Source organism: Pseudophryne corroboree, chromosome 2 (assembly GCF_028390025.1).
Source record: "Pseudophryne corroboree isolate aPseCor3 chromosome 2, aPseCor3.hap2, whole genome shotgun sequence".
NCBI classification, from domain to species: Eukaryota; Metazoa; Chordata; class Amphibia; order Anura; family Myobatrachidae; genus Pseudophryne; species Pseudophryne corroboree.
This window is the reverse complement of record NC_086445.1, coordinates 191,943,374-191,963,043: the sequence shown is the minus strand read 5'-3', so window position 1 is coordinate 191,963,043 and position 19,670 is coordinate 191,943,374. Positions and strand designations below refer to the sequence as shown.

The 19,670-nt window shown below is 46.8% G+C and overlaps 1 protein-coding gene across 2 annotated transcripts in view; it reads right to left on the bottom strand.

Moving 5' to 3' along the window:
- COPZ1 (COPI coat complex subunit zeta 1) overlaps positions 1-5,848 on the bottom strand; it is a 53,742-nt gene extending 47,894 nt beyond the window's left edge. The window contains exons 1-2 of one of the 2 annotated variants that reach the window (XM_063952182.1): positions 5,570-5,848; positions 3,488-3,598 (exon numbers count right to left, since the gene is read on the bottom strand). In XM_063952182.1, the coding sequence (XP_063808252.1) occupies positions 3,488-3,598; positions 5,570-5,650 (192 nt within the window). In that variant the 5' untranslated portion in view covers positions 5,651-5,848. The remainder of the gene's footprint in view (positions 1-3,487; positions 3,599-5,569) is intronic. The other variant, XM_063952183.1, reaches the window with a different exon arrangement.
- Positions 5,849-19,670: the final 13,822 nt, after the last annotated feature.

The following is a 19,670-nucleotide window of genomic DNA, read 5'->3' as shown; positions in this document are numbered from 1 at the left end:
AAGCCAATCGGTTGGTAGTTTCTCTCTCTCTCCACAGCTTTGTACATCAGTTTCTAATATTACAAAATGACTGGGTCCCACATGCACTAATAACAATTACAATGTCCATAGGCTAAACCATACAGTTCATTTATATTCATTCTCTTTATATATTGGGGATGAATTTACTGTGAGTGGTGCAGTCTAAGGTCATTCAGATGCGGATTCTTATTCTAGGATCATGTTGCTTAGCCAATGAGAGAGCTCCCCTTTGGCAGATCAGACTGTAGATGCAGAGAGAATGCTGGAAACGCTTTAGCATTCAGTACAGTCGTCTCTCTGCCTTGTGACAGCGAGATCCCTGCCTCCGTGTGCCTCTAGTCAGTGTACACAGCCCTGCTGGGAGATGATCAGGGCAGACAGCGCAAGACTCCTCTGCTATCCCACCATACCGATGTGGGTCGTTTCCAAACCGGCCTCCATCAACAGACCGCGCTGGGAGTCTGGCTCATTGTTGTATTCACCATGGTAACTTTTATATTAAAATAAATGTCTATCGGCCATTTGAATGTGAGCTACTTGTAGTGTCACATTTGTAGCTGATGGATGAATGTAGCGCAGGCTGTACATGTTACAGGACACAGAGCATACTGGCAGCATGCATGGAACTGCAAAGGAAGCAACTGCATGAGAGCGTGTGATGAGCAATGGGAGACATGTAATGAATGAGGCAAGTATGCAGTGTTGTCACTAGAGGGGAATTTACTATATAGTGGTTTTAAAACGCATGACTTTGGGTGGTCTTTCAGCGGCACTTGAGGCTTTGTTTTTTTGGGTTGTTTTTTTTTTTTTTAAACACATGGCAACTAATGCACTTGATGAAACTCAAGACATCTGTATGATCTTACGGGGGAAAGAATATGGAAGAGTTTACTAAAATCCTGATACTGGACAATAAAAAAGTGTTTTCCAGCTGCAGCAATACCATCAGCTCAGTTATTCATCTATGAACCATAAAAATCTGCTTCATGCAACAGAACGTCATATTGGAAATTAAAACAATTACTGCTGAAACCTTTAAGAACAGAAACTGCTGGTAATGAAAATCCTAGTGCTAAATCTAGACTTGGTGGATTAGATTGGTGTTAATGCTTTTCATTGGCCGAGGTTTCCTCATTTACCGATACCACAGAACAGTGCTAACAACTCACTCAGATAAGATAGCATTTTTAGAGATACAAGGATGGGGATGAGCAGCATAGATAGAGGTGTAAAACAAACACAAAGAGAAACAGCTAATTATTGGCACAATCTAGTGTATATTATTACTGATTAGGTTGCCTGAGTGGTTCAAAGCACAATAAAAGTGGGGATTCAATTGTTTTTAGCCGAGTGTAAGTAATGGGCACCTGAAGGGCAATATTCAATTGTTCTGCAGATGGGTGCCATTGCCGTGGGCAGCCATTACTTTTTGCATCCAAATGCAGCAGGTTTAGCATAAAGTGGCTAAACACAAGCAAAGTATTGGAGTGTGCTGCCAAAACCGTTTGGGCACCCAAAAACCCAACTTTGGCCAATTTCCACTTGCCGCCTCAAGAGGGTGCTGAGGGCACCCAAACAATTCAATTTCCCCCAAAGACGGAGATGGAAAGCCCTATACAGTTTTTAAGGTATCACCACTTTTTCTTTTTTATGGAAAGAAATTTACTACAGTATATGAAATGTTTATTAGATCTGTTTGCTCCTTTTAAGCCCCAGGATTCCTCATGGCGTAGATGGCTATTGAGTATTCAATAGTAACGAGGCAATACTAATTGTATAAAACCAGCCCCAGTATGAAACATTCAGTGGCCCATTCAGGCTGGGAGAGGAAAGTCTGAAAGAAAAGCCAACAATCGCACTGCATCCTGGTCAGACTGCAACAGGTATTTCATGACCCGGTATTTCAACCCTAGTCGTGAGCAGGGTTGAACATGTCTTCAACCCGGCTCACTGTGCGATATGAACGGGAGCTGGGTCGATGCGACCTGTTTCCCGTTAACTTTCTGTGTACAGGCAGCACTTGGAGATCATGTGATCTCCAAGCACCGCCCCTACTGCATCACCGCTGACGGGTTACAGTCAGCGGCGGCGGGGAGCCTGAGGCGAGTGGTACATTGGGAGCTACCGTGTGTGACCCACCTCAGGTAGTCTGAAAGGGGTATAACTGAACACTGTTTCAAATAGTGTCACAGCGGCCCTTGAAACCTCGTTCACACCATAGGCTAGACACGCAGGTGAGTGGCAGGTTTCTGACGGTGCTTGAAGATGACATCATCTTCAACTGCCGTGATCCGGCTCTCCACAGGCTTTTAATGGGACCTGGATGGCCCATTTACACTGTATCATTACCGGGGTCCAACTCTAGTAGCTACCTGGGTCGGATTCCCTGGTCACTGGACCCTGGTTATTTTTCAAGAACTCTTTTCCACTGAGCCACGACCCAGGTTAGTGCGGCAGTGAAAAAGGAGTATTGAGTGTATCCATACAGCCATGTGAGAATGACAGAGCATATTTTACCAAACATGCCTTAATAATTACATCTGGAATTCCAAGAGAAGACCGACCATTTCCAGACCATAAATGTTATGGGGACAAAACTGGTATAATAAATTGATAATTATGTAAATGCTGGACACTGCACTCAGTTTTGTTATAGATAGGGAATCCATTAACAAGAATGTATAGGCCTTTTGCTTTCTGTATAAAGTTCTCTTCTCCCCACACTTGCAAACCTAAAACAGGACATTACATTTAAAAATCCCCTGCCGGTCCTGACACTTGCTGTCTCATTAAAATGGTTTAAACTCACTATAGTAAGAGCCACTTTAAAGATCATGTCTGTGCAGCACAAATCATTAACTTTACTTTCCCCTTTCTGGATTTAAGAAAAATTTGTACAACTCGTTTTTAACAATTTGAGGACCTACCCATTAGCAGTTTACTAGATGAATTAAAACTGCATGAAATCTATACTATATAAATTCCTGTGACTAAAGTCCAGCCTATTTGGCAATCTAGCAAAGCGCTTTCAGCCTAACAGTTTCTGTTTTGCTGCAAACATATGGAAGCAACACTGCTTCTTACCGATTCGATTTTAAAGTGCTATCATGCCAATGTAGCAGGCATATTCTCTCATGGGACGTCAGAAACTAAGTAACTTCAGTAATATTATGGATTAGACATAAAGAATGGCAATAATTAAATGCTAACTTTAGTTCCTGCTCCAAATCTTTACGGGCATTGGATAATATATAGGATCAGATCAGAAAGCTTTAATGAGAACGTTGTATCTGTCACCGAAACAGAACCACAAAAGGTGTTTTCTACAGACAACCAAAGGGAATTTTTCACTTGACCATGTGAATCACAATTCCTATTTCACTCCTGTGCCCAAAGCTGCAGTGTGTGTGTGTGTTGCAAGCTATTTGATCCAGGATATTTATTCTGTCTTCTTTGGGCTACTCACTTTTTCACTTTGCTGTCTAATATCAGCGGCTCCATTATGCAAATGAGAGGGAACAGACAGATTAGGCAGCCCTCTGGTAGTAAAGTAAGAAAGACGGTCTCTGACACTGCACTTTAAGAAGAGGAAAGGACAGAAAAAAGTAATTACAAAAGTTCCTTTATATTGTCAACAAGTAATCGTGTTTAGGATTAGTTCTATGCAAAGAGCAAGACCTGAAAATGAACAAGGTGACAGCAAACAAGAAGCAGATCATAAATAGATAAGAGAGTTAAAATTTGGGCATAATACACATCTATAGTACTGAAACAGAAGTGTTCAATTAAACAGAAAAACAAAAGCATATTATTTGAGACCAGTGGCTTAGCACAATTTATAGTCGTGATGTTAATAAGCCAGGCTACATCAGACATTGCAATCAACAACCAGTAATTCTCTAGCTGAAACAAGTCACAGCATGAACTAACTGTTCACCCAATGTCTCATACACATAGCTTTTTCCCTGTGCTTGCGGTACACAGTTTGAGTGGCGATCACTGCAGGTTAGCCTTGTTTGAATACTAAGCCCGACAAGAGGTTGGGAGACAACAAACTGACTACACAGACATGTGAAAATGTGATACTCCAGTCTCCAAATACGAGTATGCAGCTTTACGGGAAGTAATTTTGTTTGTATAGCAATTAATTTCCATTTGACAAGGATCATGGATCTTACACTGCTTGTTGTAGGAAGGAAAATGTAGCATAAAAAATTATGAGAGTAATGGCCAATAAAGAGCTCATCTGGCTGGACAACCATGATGCTAGCGACAGCCTGGTTTTCTTACGACGGGGACAGAAGTGATGGCCACAAAGCGCTGTGTCAGCATCGCAGATAGCACACATAGAAACACAGAATTTAACGGCAGATAAGAACCTCTTGGCCCATATAGTCTGCCCATGTACACACACACACACACACCTACACACTAGGGCAAATTTTTGTTGGAAGCCAATTAACCTACTAGTACATTTTTGGATTGTAGGAGGAAACCCAGGCAAGTACAGGGAGAATATTCAAACTCCACAGTTAGGGGCTTAGCAGGAATCAAACCCATGACCTCAGCGCTGTGAGGTACTAATGGTAATATTACGGGTGTAGTACGGTATGCTGGCACTCGGGCTCCCGGCGACCAGCATACCGGCGCCGGGAGCCCAACCGCCGGCATACCGACAGTGTGGCGAGAGCTAAGGAGCTCCTTGCAGGCTCGCTGGGCTCGCCACGCTGCAGGCACGGTGGCGCGCCACACTATTTTATTCTCCCTCCAGGGGGGTCGTGGACCCCCACGAGGGAGAATAGCTGTCGGTATGCCAGGTGTCGGGATATTACACCAGCCGTACTTCCCCTCACACCCCAGAGATTTGCAGGAGAATGTGCAATGTTGAGGTAGTGTAACACTCTGTTATATGTGCGGCTGCACTCTACAGAGAAATGAATTGCCCCCTGGAGCTGTGAGAACACTGCAAATAAACGTCCCCATTCACTGCAACGTACAGACTCACATGTATAATGCATGCAATGTATTGTGCAGGACCAGATCTGCTGTCTGCAGTTAAGTAGCTGAAATGGGACAGTTGTGATACATGGAATGATTGACAGACCACTAACACACACATACATATACACACACAGGGTTATGACAACAATACAACTGTAATGGGAGAATTACAGTTGTTAGATCGCCTGAGATACATGCCCTGTATAGGAGCAGTGGTCTTGAAACCTTGTCCCCCAATGTAATCATAGATGACCTGGAATAGCATTAAAGTGTACAACTGGGATTATCATCACATAACACACACACATTGTCACACATATAAATCCCAGCGGCTGGGGTGTAACCCATCATTATGCCATATACCCTGCCGCACACTGTACTGAGCATATGCCAGTTGGCAAGACATGGGTACGGCCCTAACCTCCACACTGCACAGGCACAGCACAACTCATGACCCCGACATACACATCCGCACAACGCTAACACGCCCGGTGCCCGCAGGCTGGAAACCGGGGAACCAGAACTAGCCACCTGCGGCCTCACTCACCAGCAGCACCGCGTCCATTTTACTCAGTTCTGCAGACGTGGAGCAATGCGTGGGTTGGCCAGCAGCGCTGTCAGTCTGCATAGATTATCCCGCCCCCTGCCCTTTCTGATTGAATAGAGTCAGAAAGAAGGTGGGACGTTGCGTTCTGAGTCCTCTCATTGGTTACATGACTGACAGTAACACGTACGACTTCTCCTATGTACGGGTGGAAGCTATTCTTATTGGTTAATGGTTTTCTATGGTGGTTTTCGTTGTCGCTGTTGATTGCCTCGTTGTGACTGGACTCATCTCTTAAGTGTCGAGTTCAGATCCGGCTTTGCGCTGATTGGTTCGTTTACGTCATGAAAGGCAGTACCGGCTTTTGATTGGTGCGTCAACAATGAAAGCGTTAGTTCAGTTGCTATGGTAACTGATTGCTGCCTGTTGTTCCGGTGCAGTCGTGTCCCGAATTATTATGGGATATCCGCTGGCCTCAACCATGACCTACAGTAGTCTACTATAATGTATATGTACTATGTATGAGAGTTTTAAATGTTAGCAAAACATGAATGCGTTGAAATAGTGTAAATATATATATATATATATATATATATATATATATATATATATATATATATATATATATATATATATATATATATATATATAGTGCTTAAAGTGGTCTTAAGAGGTGGTAGAACTCATCCCACCCCGCTGGCAACTGTGCAATAAATAGAATGCGAGTGCCGCAAAAAAAGGGGGCGTACCCAAAAGAAAGGCGTGGCCATGTAATAATATTCCTAATTCAAATTACGCCGCACATTAGCACAATCTTACATTACATCACATAGTAGTGTCCCTTATTCATGTTATTACACACATTAGTGCCCCTTATACACAAAGCCCACAGTAGTGTAAATACCAAATTGCTTTCTAACAAGTATTTAAAATGCCCGCTCTAATATATACTGCAGACGCCAGGCGCATCTTATTACCATATACGATAAATGTGTGCTGTACATCTCAAAACACTACATCCCTTAAGAGAAAAGAATACACCCACACCTTATCTGAGTTCCAAAGCTCATTGATGTATATATTTGTTATTAAAAATAAGAATTTACTTACCGATAATTCTATTTCTCGGAGTCCGTAGTGGATGCTGGGGTTCCTGAAAGGACCATGGGGAATAGCGGCTCCGCAGGAGACAGGGCACAAAAGTAAAGCTTTCCGATCAGGTGGTGTGCACTGGCTCCTCCCCCTATGACCCTCCTCCAAGCCAGTTAGGTACTGTGCCCGGACGAGCGTACACAATAAGGGAGGAATTTTGAATCCCGGGTAAGACTCATACCAGCCACACCAATCACACCGTACAACTTGTGATCTAAACCCAGTTAACAGTATGATAACAGCGGAGCCTCTGAAAAGATGGCTCACAACAATAATAACCCGATTTTTGTAACTATGTACAAGTATTGCAGATAATCCGCACTTGGGATGGGCGCCCAGCATCCACTACGGACTCCGAGAAATAGAATTATCGGTAAGTAAATTCTTATTTTCTCTATCGTCCTAGTGGATGCTGGGGTTCCTGAAAGGACCATGGGGATTATACCAAAGCTCCCAAACGGGCGGGAGAGTGCGGATGACTCTGCAGCACCGAATGAGAGAACTCCAGGTCCTCCTTAGCCAGGGTATCAAATTTGTAGAATTTAGCAAACGTGTTTGCCCCTGACCAAGTAGCTGCTCGGCAAAGTTGTAAAGCCGAGACCCCTCGGGCAGCCGCCCAAGATGAGCCCACCTTCCTTGTGGAATGGGCATTTACATATTTTGGCTGTGGCAGGCCTGCCACAGAATGTGCAAGCTGAATTGTATTACACATCCAACTAGCAATAGTCTGCTTAGAAGCAAGAGCACCCAGTTTGTTGGGTGCATACAGGATAACAGCAAGTCAGTTTTCCTGACTCCAGCCGTCCTGGAACATATTTTCAGGGCCCTGACAACATCTAGCAACTTGGAGTCCTCCAAGTCCCTAGTAGGTGCAAGGCACCACAATAAGCTGGTTCAGGTGAAACACTGACACCACCTTAGGGAGAGAACTGGGGACGAGTCCGCAGCTCTGCCCTGTCCGAATGGACAAACAGATATGGGCTTTTTTGAGAAAAAAACCACCAATTTGACACTCGCCTGGTCCAGGCCAGGGCCAAGAGCATGGTCACTTTTCATGTGAGATGCTTCAAATCCACAGATTTGACTGGTTTTAAACCAATGTGATTTGAGGAATCCCAGAACTACGTTGAGATCCCACAGTGCCACTGGAGGCACAAAAGGGGGTTGTATATGCAATACTCCCTTGACAAACTTCTGGACTTCAGGAACTGAAGCCAATTCTTTCTGGAAGAAAATCGACAGGGCCGAAATTTGAACCTTAATGGACCCCAATTTGAGGCCCATAGACACTCCTGTTTGCAGGAAATGCAGGAAACGACCGAGTTGAAATTTCTTTGTGGGGCCTTCCTGGCCTCACACCACGCAACATATTTTCGCCACATGTGGTGATAATGTTGTGCGGTCACCTCCTTTCTGGCTTTGACCAGGGTAGGAATGACCTCTTCCGGAATGCCTTTTTCCCTTAGGATCCGGCTTTCCACCGCCATGCCGACAAACGCAGCTGCGGTAAGTCTTGGAACAGACATGGTACTTGCTGAAGCAAGTCCCTTCTTAGCGGCAGAGGCCATAAGACCTCTGTAAGCATCTCTTGAAGTTCCGGGTACCAAGTCCTTCTTGGCCAATCCGGAGCCATGAGTATAGTTCTTACTCCTCTACGTCTTATAATTCTCAGCACCTTAGGTATGAGAAGCAGAGGAGGGAACACATACACCGACTGGTACACCCACGGTGTTACCAGAACATCCACAGCTATTGCCTGAGGGTCTCTTGACCTGGCGCAATACCTGTCCCGTTTTTTGTTCAGACGGGACGCCATCATGTCCACCTTTGGTATTTCCCAACGGTTTACAATCATGTGGAAAAAACTTCCCGATGAAGTTTCCACTCTCCCGGGTGGAGGTCGTGCCTGCTGAGGAAGTCTGCTTCCCAGTTTCCATTCCCGGGATGAAACACTGCTGACAGTGCTATCACATGATTTTCCGCCCAGCGAAAAGTCCTTGCAGTTTTTGCCATTGCCCTCCTGCTTCTTGTGTCGCCCTGTCTGTTTACGTGGGCGACTGCCGTGATGTTTTTCCCACTGGATCAATACCGGCTGACCTTGAAGCAGAGGTCTTGCAAAGCTTAGAGCATTATAAATTTACCCTTAGCTCCAGTATATTTATGTGGAGAAAAGTCTCCAGACTTGATCACACTCCCTGGAAATTTTTTCCTTGTGTGACTGCTCCCCAGCCTCTCGGGCTGGGCTCCGTGGTCACCAGCATCCAATCCTGAATGCCGAATCTGCGGCCCTCTAGAAGATGAGCACTCTATAACCACCACAGGAGAGACACCCTTGTCCTTGGATATAGGGTTATCCGCTGATGCATCTGAAGATGCGATCCGGACCATTTGTCCAGCAGATCCCACTGAAAAATTCTTGCGTGAAATCTGCCGAATGGAATTGCTTCGTAGGAAGCCACCATTTTTACCAGGATCCTTGTGCAATGATGCACTGTTTTTAGGAGGTTCCTGACTAGCTCGGATAACTCCCTGGCTTTCTCTTCCGGGAGAAACACCTTTTTCTGGACTGTGTCCAGAATCATCCCTAGGCACAGCAGACGTGTCGTCGGGATCAGCTGCGATTTTGGAATATTTAGAATCCACCCGTGCTGTTGTAGCAGTATCCGAGATAGTGCTACTCCGACCTCCAACTGTTCCCTGGACTATGCCCTTATCAGGAGATCGTCCAAGTAAGGGATAATTAAGACGCCTTTTCTTCGAAGAAGAATCATTATTTCGGCCATTACCTTGGTAAAGACCCGGGGTGCCGTGGACAATCCAAACGGCAGCGTCTGAAACTGATAGTGACAGTTCTGCACCACGAACCTGAGGTACCCTTAGTGAGAAGGGCAAATTTGGGACATAGAGGTAAGCATCCCTGATGTCCCGGGACATAGAGGTAAGCATCCCTGATGTCCCGGGACACTATATAGTCCCCTTCTTCCTGGTTCGTTATCACTGCTCTGAGTGACTCCATCTTGATTTGAACCTTTGTAAGTGTTCAAAAAAAATTTTTTAGAATAAGTCTCACCTAGCCTTCTGGCTTCAGTACCACAATATAGTGTGGAATAATACCCCTTTTCTTGTAGTAGGAGGGGTAATTTAATTATCACCTGCTGGAATACAGCTTGTGAATTTTTTCCCATACTGCCTCCTTGTCGGAGGGAGACCTTGGTAAAGCAGACTTCAGGAGCCTGCGAAGGGGAAACGTCTCGACATTCCAATCTGTACCCCTGGGATACTACTTGTAGGATCCAGGGGTCCTGTACGGTCTCAGCGCCATGCTGAGAACTTGTCAGAAGCGGTGGAACGCTTCTGTTCCTGGGAATGGGCTGCCTGCTGCAGTCTTCTTCCCTTTCCTCTATCCCTGGGCAGATATGATCTTATAGGGACGAAAGGACTGAGGCTGAAAAGACGGTGTCTTTTTCTGCAGAGATGTGACTTAGGGTAAAAACGGCGGATTTTCCAGCAGTTGCCGTGGCCACCAGGTCCGATGGACCGACCCCAAATAACTCCTCTTCCTTTATACGGCAATACACCTTTGTGCCGTTTGGAATCTGCATCACCTGACCACTGTCGTGTCCATAACATCTTCTGGCAGATATGGACATCGCATTTACTCTTGATGCCAGAGTGCAAATATCCCTCTGTGCATCTCGCATATATAGAAATGCATCCTTTAAATGCTCTATAGTCAATAAAATACTGTCCCTGTCAAGGGTATCAATATTTTTAGTCAGGGAATCCGACCAAGCCACCCAGCTCTGCACATCCAGGCTGAGGCGATCGCTGGTCGCAGTATAACACCAGTATGTGTGTATATACTTTTTATGATATTTTCCAGCCTCCTGTCAGCTGGTCCTTGAGGACGGCCCTATCTATAGACGGTACCGCCACTTGTTTTGATAAGCGTGTGAGCGCCTTATCCACCCTAAGGGGTGTTTCCCAACGCGCCCTAACTTCTGGCGGGAAAGGGTATACCGCCCATAATTTTCTATCGGGGGGAACCCACGCATCATCACACACTTTATTTAATTTATCTGATTCAGGAAAAACTACGGTAGTTTTTTCACATCCCACATAATACCCTCTTTTGTGGTACTTGTAGTATCAGAAATATGTAACACCTCCTTCATTGCCTTTAACGTGTGGCCCTAATAAGGAATACGTTTGTTTATTCACCGTCGACACTGGATTCAGTGTCCCTGTCTGTGTCTGTGTCGACCGACTAAAGTAAACGGGCGTTTTAAAAACCCCTGACGGTGTTTTTGAGACGTCTGGACCGGTACTAATTGTTTGTCGGCCGTCTCATGTCGTCAACCGACCTTGCAGCGTGTTGACATTATCACGTAATTTCCTAAATAAGCCATCCATTCCGGTGTCGACTCCCTAGAGAGTGACATCACCATTACAGGCAATTGCTCCGCCTCCACACCAATATCGTCCTCATACATGTCGACACACACGTACCGACACACAGCAGACACACAGGGAATGCTCTTAACGAAGACAGGACCCCACTAGCCCTTTGGGGAGACAGAGGGAGAGTTTGCCAGCACACACCAAAAGCGCTATATATGACAGGGATAGCCTTATAATAAGTGCTCCCTGTATAGCTGCTTTTATAATATAATTTTTGCCACTATTTTGCCCCCCCCTCTCTTGTTTTACCCTGTTTCTGTAGTGCAGTGCAGGGGAGAGATCTGGGAGCCGTCCTGACCAGCGGAGCTGTGTAAGGAAAATGGCGCTGTGTGCTGAGGAGATAGGCCCCCCCCCTTTTCCGGCGGGCTCGTCTCCCGCTCTTTAGTGTATTCAGGCAGGGGTTAAATATCTCCATATAGCCCCGGAGGCTATATGTGAGGTATTTTTTAGCCAAATAGGTTTTCATTTGCCTCCCAGGGCGCTCCCCTCCCAGCGCCCTGCACCCTCAGTGACTGCCGTGTGAAGTGTGCTGAGAGGAAAATGGCGCACAGCTGCAGTGCTGTGCGCTACCTTTAGAAGACTGAGGAGTCTTCTGCCGCCGATTCTGGACCTCTTCATGTTTCAGCATCTGCAAGGGGGCCGGCGGCGAGGCTCCGGTGACCATCCAGGCTGTACCTGTGATCGTCCCTCTGGAGCTGATGTCCAGTAGCCAAGAAGCCAATCCATCCTGCACGCAGGTGAGTTCACTTCTTCTCCCCTAAGTCCCTCGTTGCAGTGATCCTGTTGCCAGCAGGACTCACTGTAAAATAAAAAACCTAAGCTAAACTTTCTCTAAGCAGCTCTTTAGGAGAGCCACCTAGATTGCACCCTTCTCGGCCGGGCACAAAAATCTAACTGGCTTGGAGGAGGGTCATAGGGGGAGGAGCCAGTGCACACCACCTGATCGGAAAGCTTTACTTTTGTGCCCTGTCTTTCGGAGCCGCTATTCCCCATGGTCCTTTCAGGAACCCCAGCATCCACTAGGACGATAGAGAAAGGATATGTATTCAATATATCACACTGCACAGTATACATATAGTTACATGGTTACAATTTATACAGTAAGCAGTTAATACATACAGTTACAGTAAAGTATATACTTACCGATAATTTCATTTCTTCGAGATACTCCATGGCAGCCATTACTCTGGGATTTATACCTACTCCTAGATTTTAGACAGGAAGTTTTTTTCTATTTTAGGCTCCGCCCCCCTGGGAATATAGGTCCGACCGCCCCTGGCTTCCCCAGTCTTTGAGTGTCTCCTTGACGGAGCCTAAGAAAAAACAAAGATATATTGAGGTGGGAAAAAACTAGGCTGCCATGGAGTATCTCGAAGAAATGAAATTATCGGTAAGTATAATTTGGTACTTTCTTCTACGCTACTCCATGGCAGCCATTACTCTGGGATATACCAAAGCATCCTAGTAGGGAGGGAAATAAACCACACAGAGCCCAAATGATGCTTAAAGTAAATTTTTAAGCAGTTGCTTCCTTCAGTACTGTTTCTCCAAAGTGACCACCAGAGACATCTAAGCCATAGTGTCTGGTGAATGTATGGATGGACGACCATGTCGCTGCCGTACATATCTCTTTAATCGACACCTGCGCTCTTCTTGCCCAGGATGTAGCCACAGCCCTCGTAGAGTGTGCCTTAATGTGGTCTGGAACTGGTCGGCCATTTTCTTGATAGGTGAATGCAATCAATTCCGTGATCCATCTAGCAATCGTGTTTTTAGAAGGTGATTCACCTCTTTTGACTCCAGAGTGTAGAACAAACAGATTTTTAGCTTTCCGGAAGCCTTTCACTCTCTCTAAGTATATAGAGACTGCCCGCAAAACATCCAGCATATGCAATCTTTCTTCGTAATCATCCGTTGGGTACGGAAAGAAAGATGGTAGAATGATCTCTTGACTCATATGGAAGTTTGATACTACTTTTGGCAGAAATTCAGGATTATTCTTTAATATTATTCTGTCTGGAAGAATATTCAGGTAGGGCTCCTCAGCCCAGAGAGCCTGTAGTTTTCCAACCCTTCTTGCCGAAGTTATTGCTGTGAGGAAAACTACTTTCCAGGTAAGCATTTTTAAAGAGATTTCCCGCAGAGGTTCGAAAGGTGAATCCATCAGCGTATTCAGAACAAGGTTCAGATCCCAGGTTGGCATAACTGATCTGATTCTAGGACGTTCCCTCTTGATGGCTTGACAGAATCTCTGCACCAGGTTATCCTCCGACAACTTCCTATCCAGCAATATACTTAAGGCTGATATTTGCACCTTGACGGTTGATACTGCAAGACCCATCTGAAAACCTTCGCTTAGAAACTGCAGTACCTGCGGAACTTCAACCTTAGAGATTTCGGCGTCATCTCCTAACCAATCGCCAAATTTTCTCCACACTCTATAATAGGACTTTGAAGAGATGCTCTTCCTTGCTTTCATAAGTAAGGTAACAACCTGTTCTGAAAGGTCTTTACTTCTCAGGATTGACCTCTCAACTTCCACGCCGTCAAATGAAGACTCTGTGGGTTCGGATGACAGACTGGTCCTTGTCGTAGTAACTCTGGTTCTACTGGTAAGGTCCATGGACCCTGTATCGCCATTCTGAGGACTGTGGGAAACCACACTCTGTTTGGCCAATGAGGTAGAACTATTATAACTACCGCTTTCTCCTCTCTGATTTTCTGTAGAACTCGAGGTATCATTGGTAGTGGAGGGAACACATAACTGAGGCTGAAGTTCCATCTCTGGGAGAGAGCATCTGTCCCGCTGGAATTTGGGGACTGGTACCTTGAAAAGAAATGTTTCACTTTCGTATTCTGGGATGTGGCCATCAGGTCTATCTGAGGGTACCCAAACCTCTGTGTTATTAAGTGGAACACTTGAGGATTCAGCTCCCATTCTCCCGGTAATACATCGTGTCTGCTCAGGTAATCCGCCACTAAGTTGGATTCTCCTGGAACATGAAGGGCTGTTATGGACTTTAGATTTTGTACTGCCCAATCCAAAATCTTTGCTACTTCCACCCATAGATCTCGACTTCTGGTGCCTCCTTGCCGGTTTAAATATGCCACGACTGTCACATTGTCCGAGAACACTCTCAGATGAGACTGCACCAGCACCGTCTGAAAACAACGTATCGAATTCCACACTGCCCTCATTTCTCGCTTGTTGGAAGACATGAGTTTTTCTTGGGTGGACCATGACCCCTGGCATGTGTGATTTAACAGATGACCTCCCCAACCTGTGGCACTTGCATCTGTTGTCAAGACAGCGTACTTGGGTTGCACTAAGGACACTGACCTTTGGCTTAAGCTCTGATCTATCCACCAATCCAGGGACTTCTTTGCTCCTTGAGTAAGGATTATCTTGTGGTCTAGGTCTCTGCCTATACGGACTGCTCTGATTATGTCCCACTGGAACGTTCTCATTTTCCACCTGGCCCAGGGTACTACTTCTATCGTAGAAGACAACATCCCCACAAGACGCAGGCCCAAACGGAGTAAAATGCTGACCTCTACCTGAACCAGGGATGAGAGATCTTGAATCTTTTTGCATCGGTCTTCTGACAATGCTACCATGTACTTCTTTGAATCTATCCAAACCCCTAGGAACTGTATGCCTTGTGCTGGATCTAGCTTGCTCTTCTTCCAGTTCACTAGCCAACCATGAGCTTGAAGAATCCGAAGAGTCCTCTGTACCGTTGCTATTAGAGTCGCTTTTGTACTTGCACAGATCAGCAAGTCGTCCAGGTATGGCCACAATGCTATGCCCGTCACTCTCATATGTGCCACTAGAGCTAGAAGCACTTTCGTGAAAACTCTTGGTGAGGAAGACAGGCCGAACGGCAGGCAGGTGAATTGAAGATGTTTTCCAAGGACGTAAAACCTTAGGAACCTCTGGTCGTCCTTGTGAATTGGCACATGAAAGTAGGCGTCCTTCAGATCTATAGAGGCCATAAAGTCTCCCTGCTTTATCCCTAATATTATGGTCTTCAATGTTTCCATGTGAAACCGTTTCCTTATAAGAAATTTGTTTAAACTTCTTAAATCCAGAATTGCCCTGAATTCCCCTGATGGTTTCTGAATCAAGAACATCCTGGAATAAAAACCTCTTCTCTCCTCTGCCACTGGTACCTTTACAACTGCATGTGTTTTGATGAGGTTTTTTATAATATCTTGAAAGGCTATTATCTGTTCTTTTGACGTTAGAATTTTTGACTTTACAAAATTCCGCCCCGTCAGCTTCTTTATAAATTCTATGCGATAACCCTGGGAGATTACTTTTAATACCCAGGCTTCCTGAGTTGACTCCTGCCACTGATCCGCAAATTTCCTTAATCTGCCTCCTACTGGCGCAGCACTCTGGGGCATCATATCGTCAGAATTTTCTATTGCCTCTTCTGCCAGACTGACGAAAGGACTGCCTGGTAGTTGTTGGAGTGTATCTACCATACTGCCTACCTGGCCTGTATGACCTGGCTTCCTTAAACTGCTGCTTAGGTGAAGAAACTCTAAACCTTGCTTTTCTATCATATGGCAGCTTCGCGGATTTACCGCCTGACATGACCTTGTTTATGGACTCCAGCTTACTTCCGAAGAGGCGAGAGCCTTCATAAGGAAGAGCTACCAATCTATTTTTTGAGTGGACGTCTGCTGTCCAGGTGCGCAGCCACAGTGACCTTCTAGCCGCTACAGCTGCTGCTAATGATTTTGCTGCATACTCGACTACCTCAAGAGAGGCCTCACACAGATATTCCACCGCCTTCAGTATCACAGCCAGGTCTTTCTGCAGGTGATGTCTGGATACCTGATCCTCCAAATCACGATTCAGGTTGTTCCCCCACAGCCTCAGGGTTCTGGTTGTTGACGCCATCGCTACCCCAGCCTTTAGCGTCACTGCTGATGCTTTGTGGACCTTTTTCAAGGAAATCTCAACCTTCTTGTCCATTGCATCCTTAAGCACCGCACCGTCTTCCAACAGGATGGTGGTTTTGAAAACAACTTCTGCTACTGCAGCATCCACTTTAGGTAATTCGCACCATTTAATAAATTCCTCATCCTATACTGGAACATACACTCTAACCTTTTCATATAATTGAGATGCTTGTCCGCAGTCTGCCACTGCACTGACATAATCTCCTTCATCACTTTATGCACCGGAAAACATCGGTTTTTCTTAATCCTATCCTCAAATAGAGGATCCTGAGCATCATCCTCCTGTGCTTCATCCTTAATATTTAAAGCTCTATACATATGCTTGAGTAAGCTATCCACTAGATCCAAATTAAACGACCTATCTGGCTCCTGAGCCTCCTCCGACTCTGCCGGAGAGGGACTATCATCATAATCCAATACAACGAGACTATCCGAATCCTGTGCAACGTCTAAACTTGTCTGCGACCTGGACCTTTTAGCCCCCTGAAGCTCCTTTCATTCATCCTTTGTTACGAATGACTTTTTCATCCATTCCATCAGATCCTGAATCTGCTTAGACTGGCCCTGGGGCGCTTCACAATCATCACATAACTTGCTATGTTTATCTCCAGAAAAGCTTTTCCTACATCCAGAACAAGCCAAATGATGCTTCTTTTTACATGTTCTTTTCCTAGGAACTTCAGACACACTGCAACCAAAGCAAATAGTATCCTAAACACCCTAACTACATAACATAATAAGTGCCCTAAATGAGACTGCTTACCATTCCTGGGCACATGTAGGCGTGGAGGGAGACATCTCTTTATCCATGCTGTCAAATTCTTCAGTCCAAGTATTATTCGTTCCCTTATATCTGGGAACACTGAACACTGCTCCTCTCTCACTCTCAGCGGTGGATCGCGCCATCTTGGCCACCTTTAACCCCCAGCTGCCGCCGGCGCATGCGTAGACCGATCCGCTGCAACTTCCGGGATTCAGCCGCGCACTTCCGCCCGCCGCGTCCAGCGCTGCCCTCCAGGCTCAGCGCTACTTCCGCCCTCCAGGCTCAGCGTCTTGGCGGTCACCAGCAGTAATGGGAGCCAGCAGCATCATTTAAACAGGGCGCACCTCTTCACATCCCGACGGGCCCACTCCAAAGAGGTACACAATAGTAGCAAACAGCTGTACTCCCACAGGCAGTAATTACAGTTGCTCCAATATTAACATAGTGGTATCCAGCATTTATACTGCCACAGGCAGTAATTATAATGGCGCCATCCAGCATTTGTACTGCCACAGGCAGTAATACAATGCTCCTCCATGGGTCGCGGGTGCCAAACCCCTTCCAGACGCGGCTCACAGAGGCGCATTAGCAGTGGTGCAAGTAGAAAAAATGTCTTACGGGTACTGTGTGCGCGCGCCGAAGGCGCGCGCGCAAAAAAATGGGTGTGGCCAAATGCCACATGGGGCGTGGCCAATGAAAATGGGGGCGTGATACACATATGGGGGAGGGGCAGATACACGTATGACCCCAATAGTGTCAGATACACGTTGCACCACAGTGCTAGATATACATTGCCCCACAGTGCCAGATACATATAACCCCACAGTGCCAGATACACATTGCCCCACAGTGCCAGATACACAAATGTCCCCAGAGTGCCAGATACACAAATGTCCCCAGAGTGCCAGATACACATTGCCTCACAGTGCCAGATACACATTGCCCCACAGTGCCAGATGCACATTGCCCCACAGTGCCAGATACACAAATGTCCCCAGAGTGCCAGATACACATTGCCCCACAGTGCCAGATACACATTGCCCCACAGTGCCAGATACACAAATGTCCCCAGAGTGCCAGATGCACATTGCCCCACAGTGCCAGATGCACATTGCCCCACAGTGCCAGATGCACATTGCCCCACAGTGCCAGATACACATTGCCCCACAGTGCCAGATACAGAAATGCCCCCAGAGTGCCATACATTGCCTCACAGTGTCAGATACACATTGCCCCACAGTGCTAGATACACAAATGCCCCCACTGTGTCAGATATACATTGCCCCCCGTGCCAGATACAGAAATGCCCCTACAGTGCCAGATATGCCCCCAGTGCCAGATATCCTCCAGTGCCAGGTATACATGCCCCCCTGTGCCAGATATCCCCCAGTGCCAGGTATATATGCCCCCCTGTGCTAGATATGCCCCCAGTGCCAGATATCCCCCAGTGCCAGGTATACATGCCCCCCCAGTGCCAGATATCCCCCAGTGCCAGGTATACATGCCCCCCCAGTGCCAGATATCCCCCAGTGCCAGGTATACATGCCCCCCCAGTGCCAGATATCCCCCAGTGCCAGGTATACATGCCCCCCCAGTGCCAGATATCCCCCAGTGCCAGGTATAACATGCCCCCCCAGTGCCAGATATCCCCCAGTGCCAGGTATAACATGCCCCCCCAGTGCCAGATATCCCCCAGTGCCAGGTATACATGCCCCCCTGTGCCAGATATCCCCCAGTGCCAGGTATATATGCCTCCCTGTGCCAGATATGCCCCCAGTGCCAGGTATACATGCCCCCCTGTGCCAGATATCCCCCAGTGCCAGGTATATATGCCCCCCTGTGCCAGATAAGCCCCCAGTGCCAGGTATATATGCCCCCCTGTGCCAGATATGCCCCCAGTGCCAGGTATACATGCCCCCCTGTGCCAGATATCCCCCAGTGCCAGGTATATATGCCCCCCTGTGCCAGATATGCCCCCAGTGCCAGGTATATATGCCCCCCTGTGCCAGATATGCCCCCAGTGCCAGGTATACATGCCCCCCCAGTGCCAGGTATAACATGCCCCCCTCCCCTACTCACCGCTGCCGTCGCTGTCCTCCTGTCTGTCATGTGAGGGAAGGAGAGTGCAGCCTGCGCCTCTCGTTCCCCTCAGTCTTCGGCGGGTGTCTCAGTTTAATTCAGCGCCGATCCGTGAGCCAATCAGAGCTCGCGGGTGCGAGCTCTGATTGGCTCACGGATCGGCGCTGAAGTAAACTGAAACACCCACCGGAGACTGAGGGGAACGAGAGGCGCAGGCTGCACTCTCCTGCCCTCACATCAGAGGCGTGTGCGGCGGTGCGGCGTGGGGGAGGGAGGGAAGGAAGAGGAGCGGCGGCCCGTCGGTGTGGGTACGGCGTACCCACGGCTAAATTCTTACGGGTACGCCGTACCCACCCGTACCCGCCCACTTGCACCACTGCGCATTAGGCCGGGGAAAAACCTGGTAAGCCTCATATTTGAAAAAAAAAAAAAACAAACAACTACACTTTCACTATCTAAGGAGACAGGAAAAAAGACTGGGGAAGCCAGGGGCGGTCGGACTTATATTCCCAGGGGGGCGGAGCCTAAAATAGAAAAGAACTTCCTGTCTAAAATCTAGGAGTAGGGATAAATCCCAGAGTAATGGCTGCCATGGAGTAGCGTAGAAGAAACAAAGTATTTCCAGTTTTGGTGCGCAAAAAAAACTTATATTGCAACTAGTTATGTATATCAGAG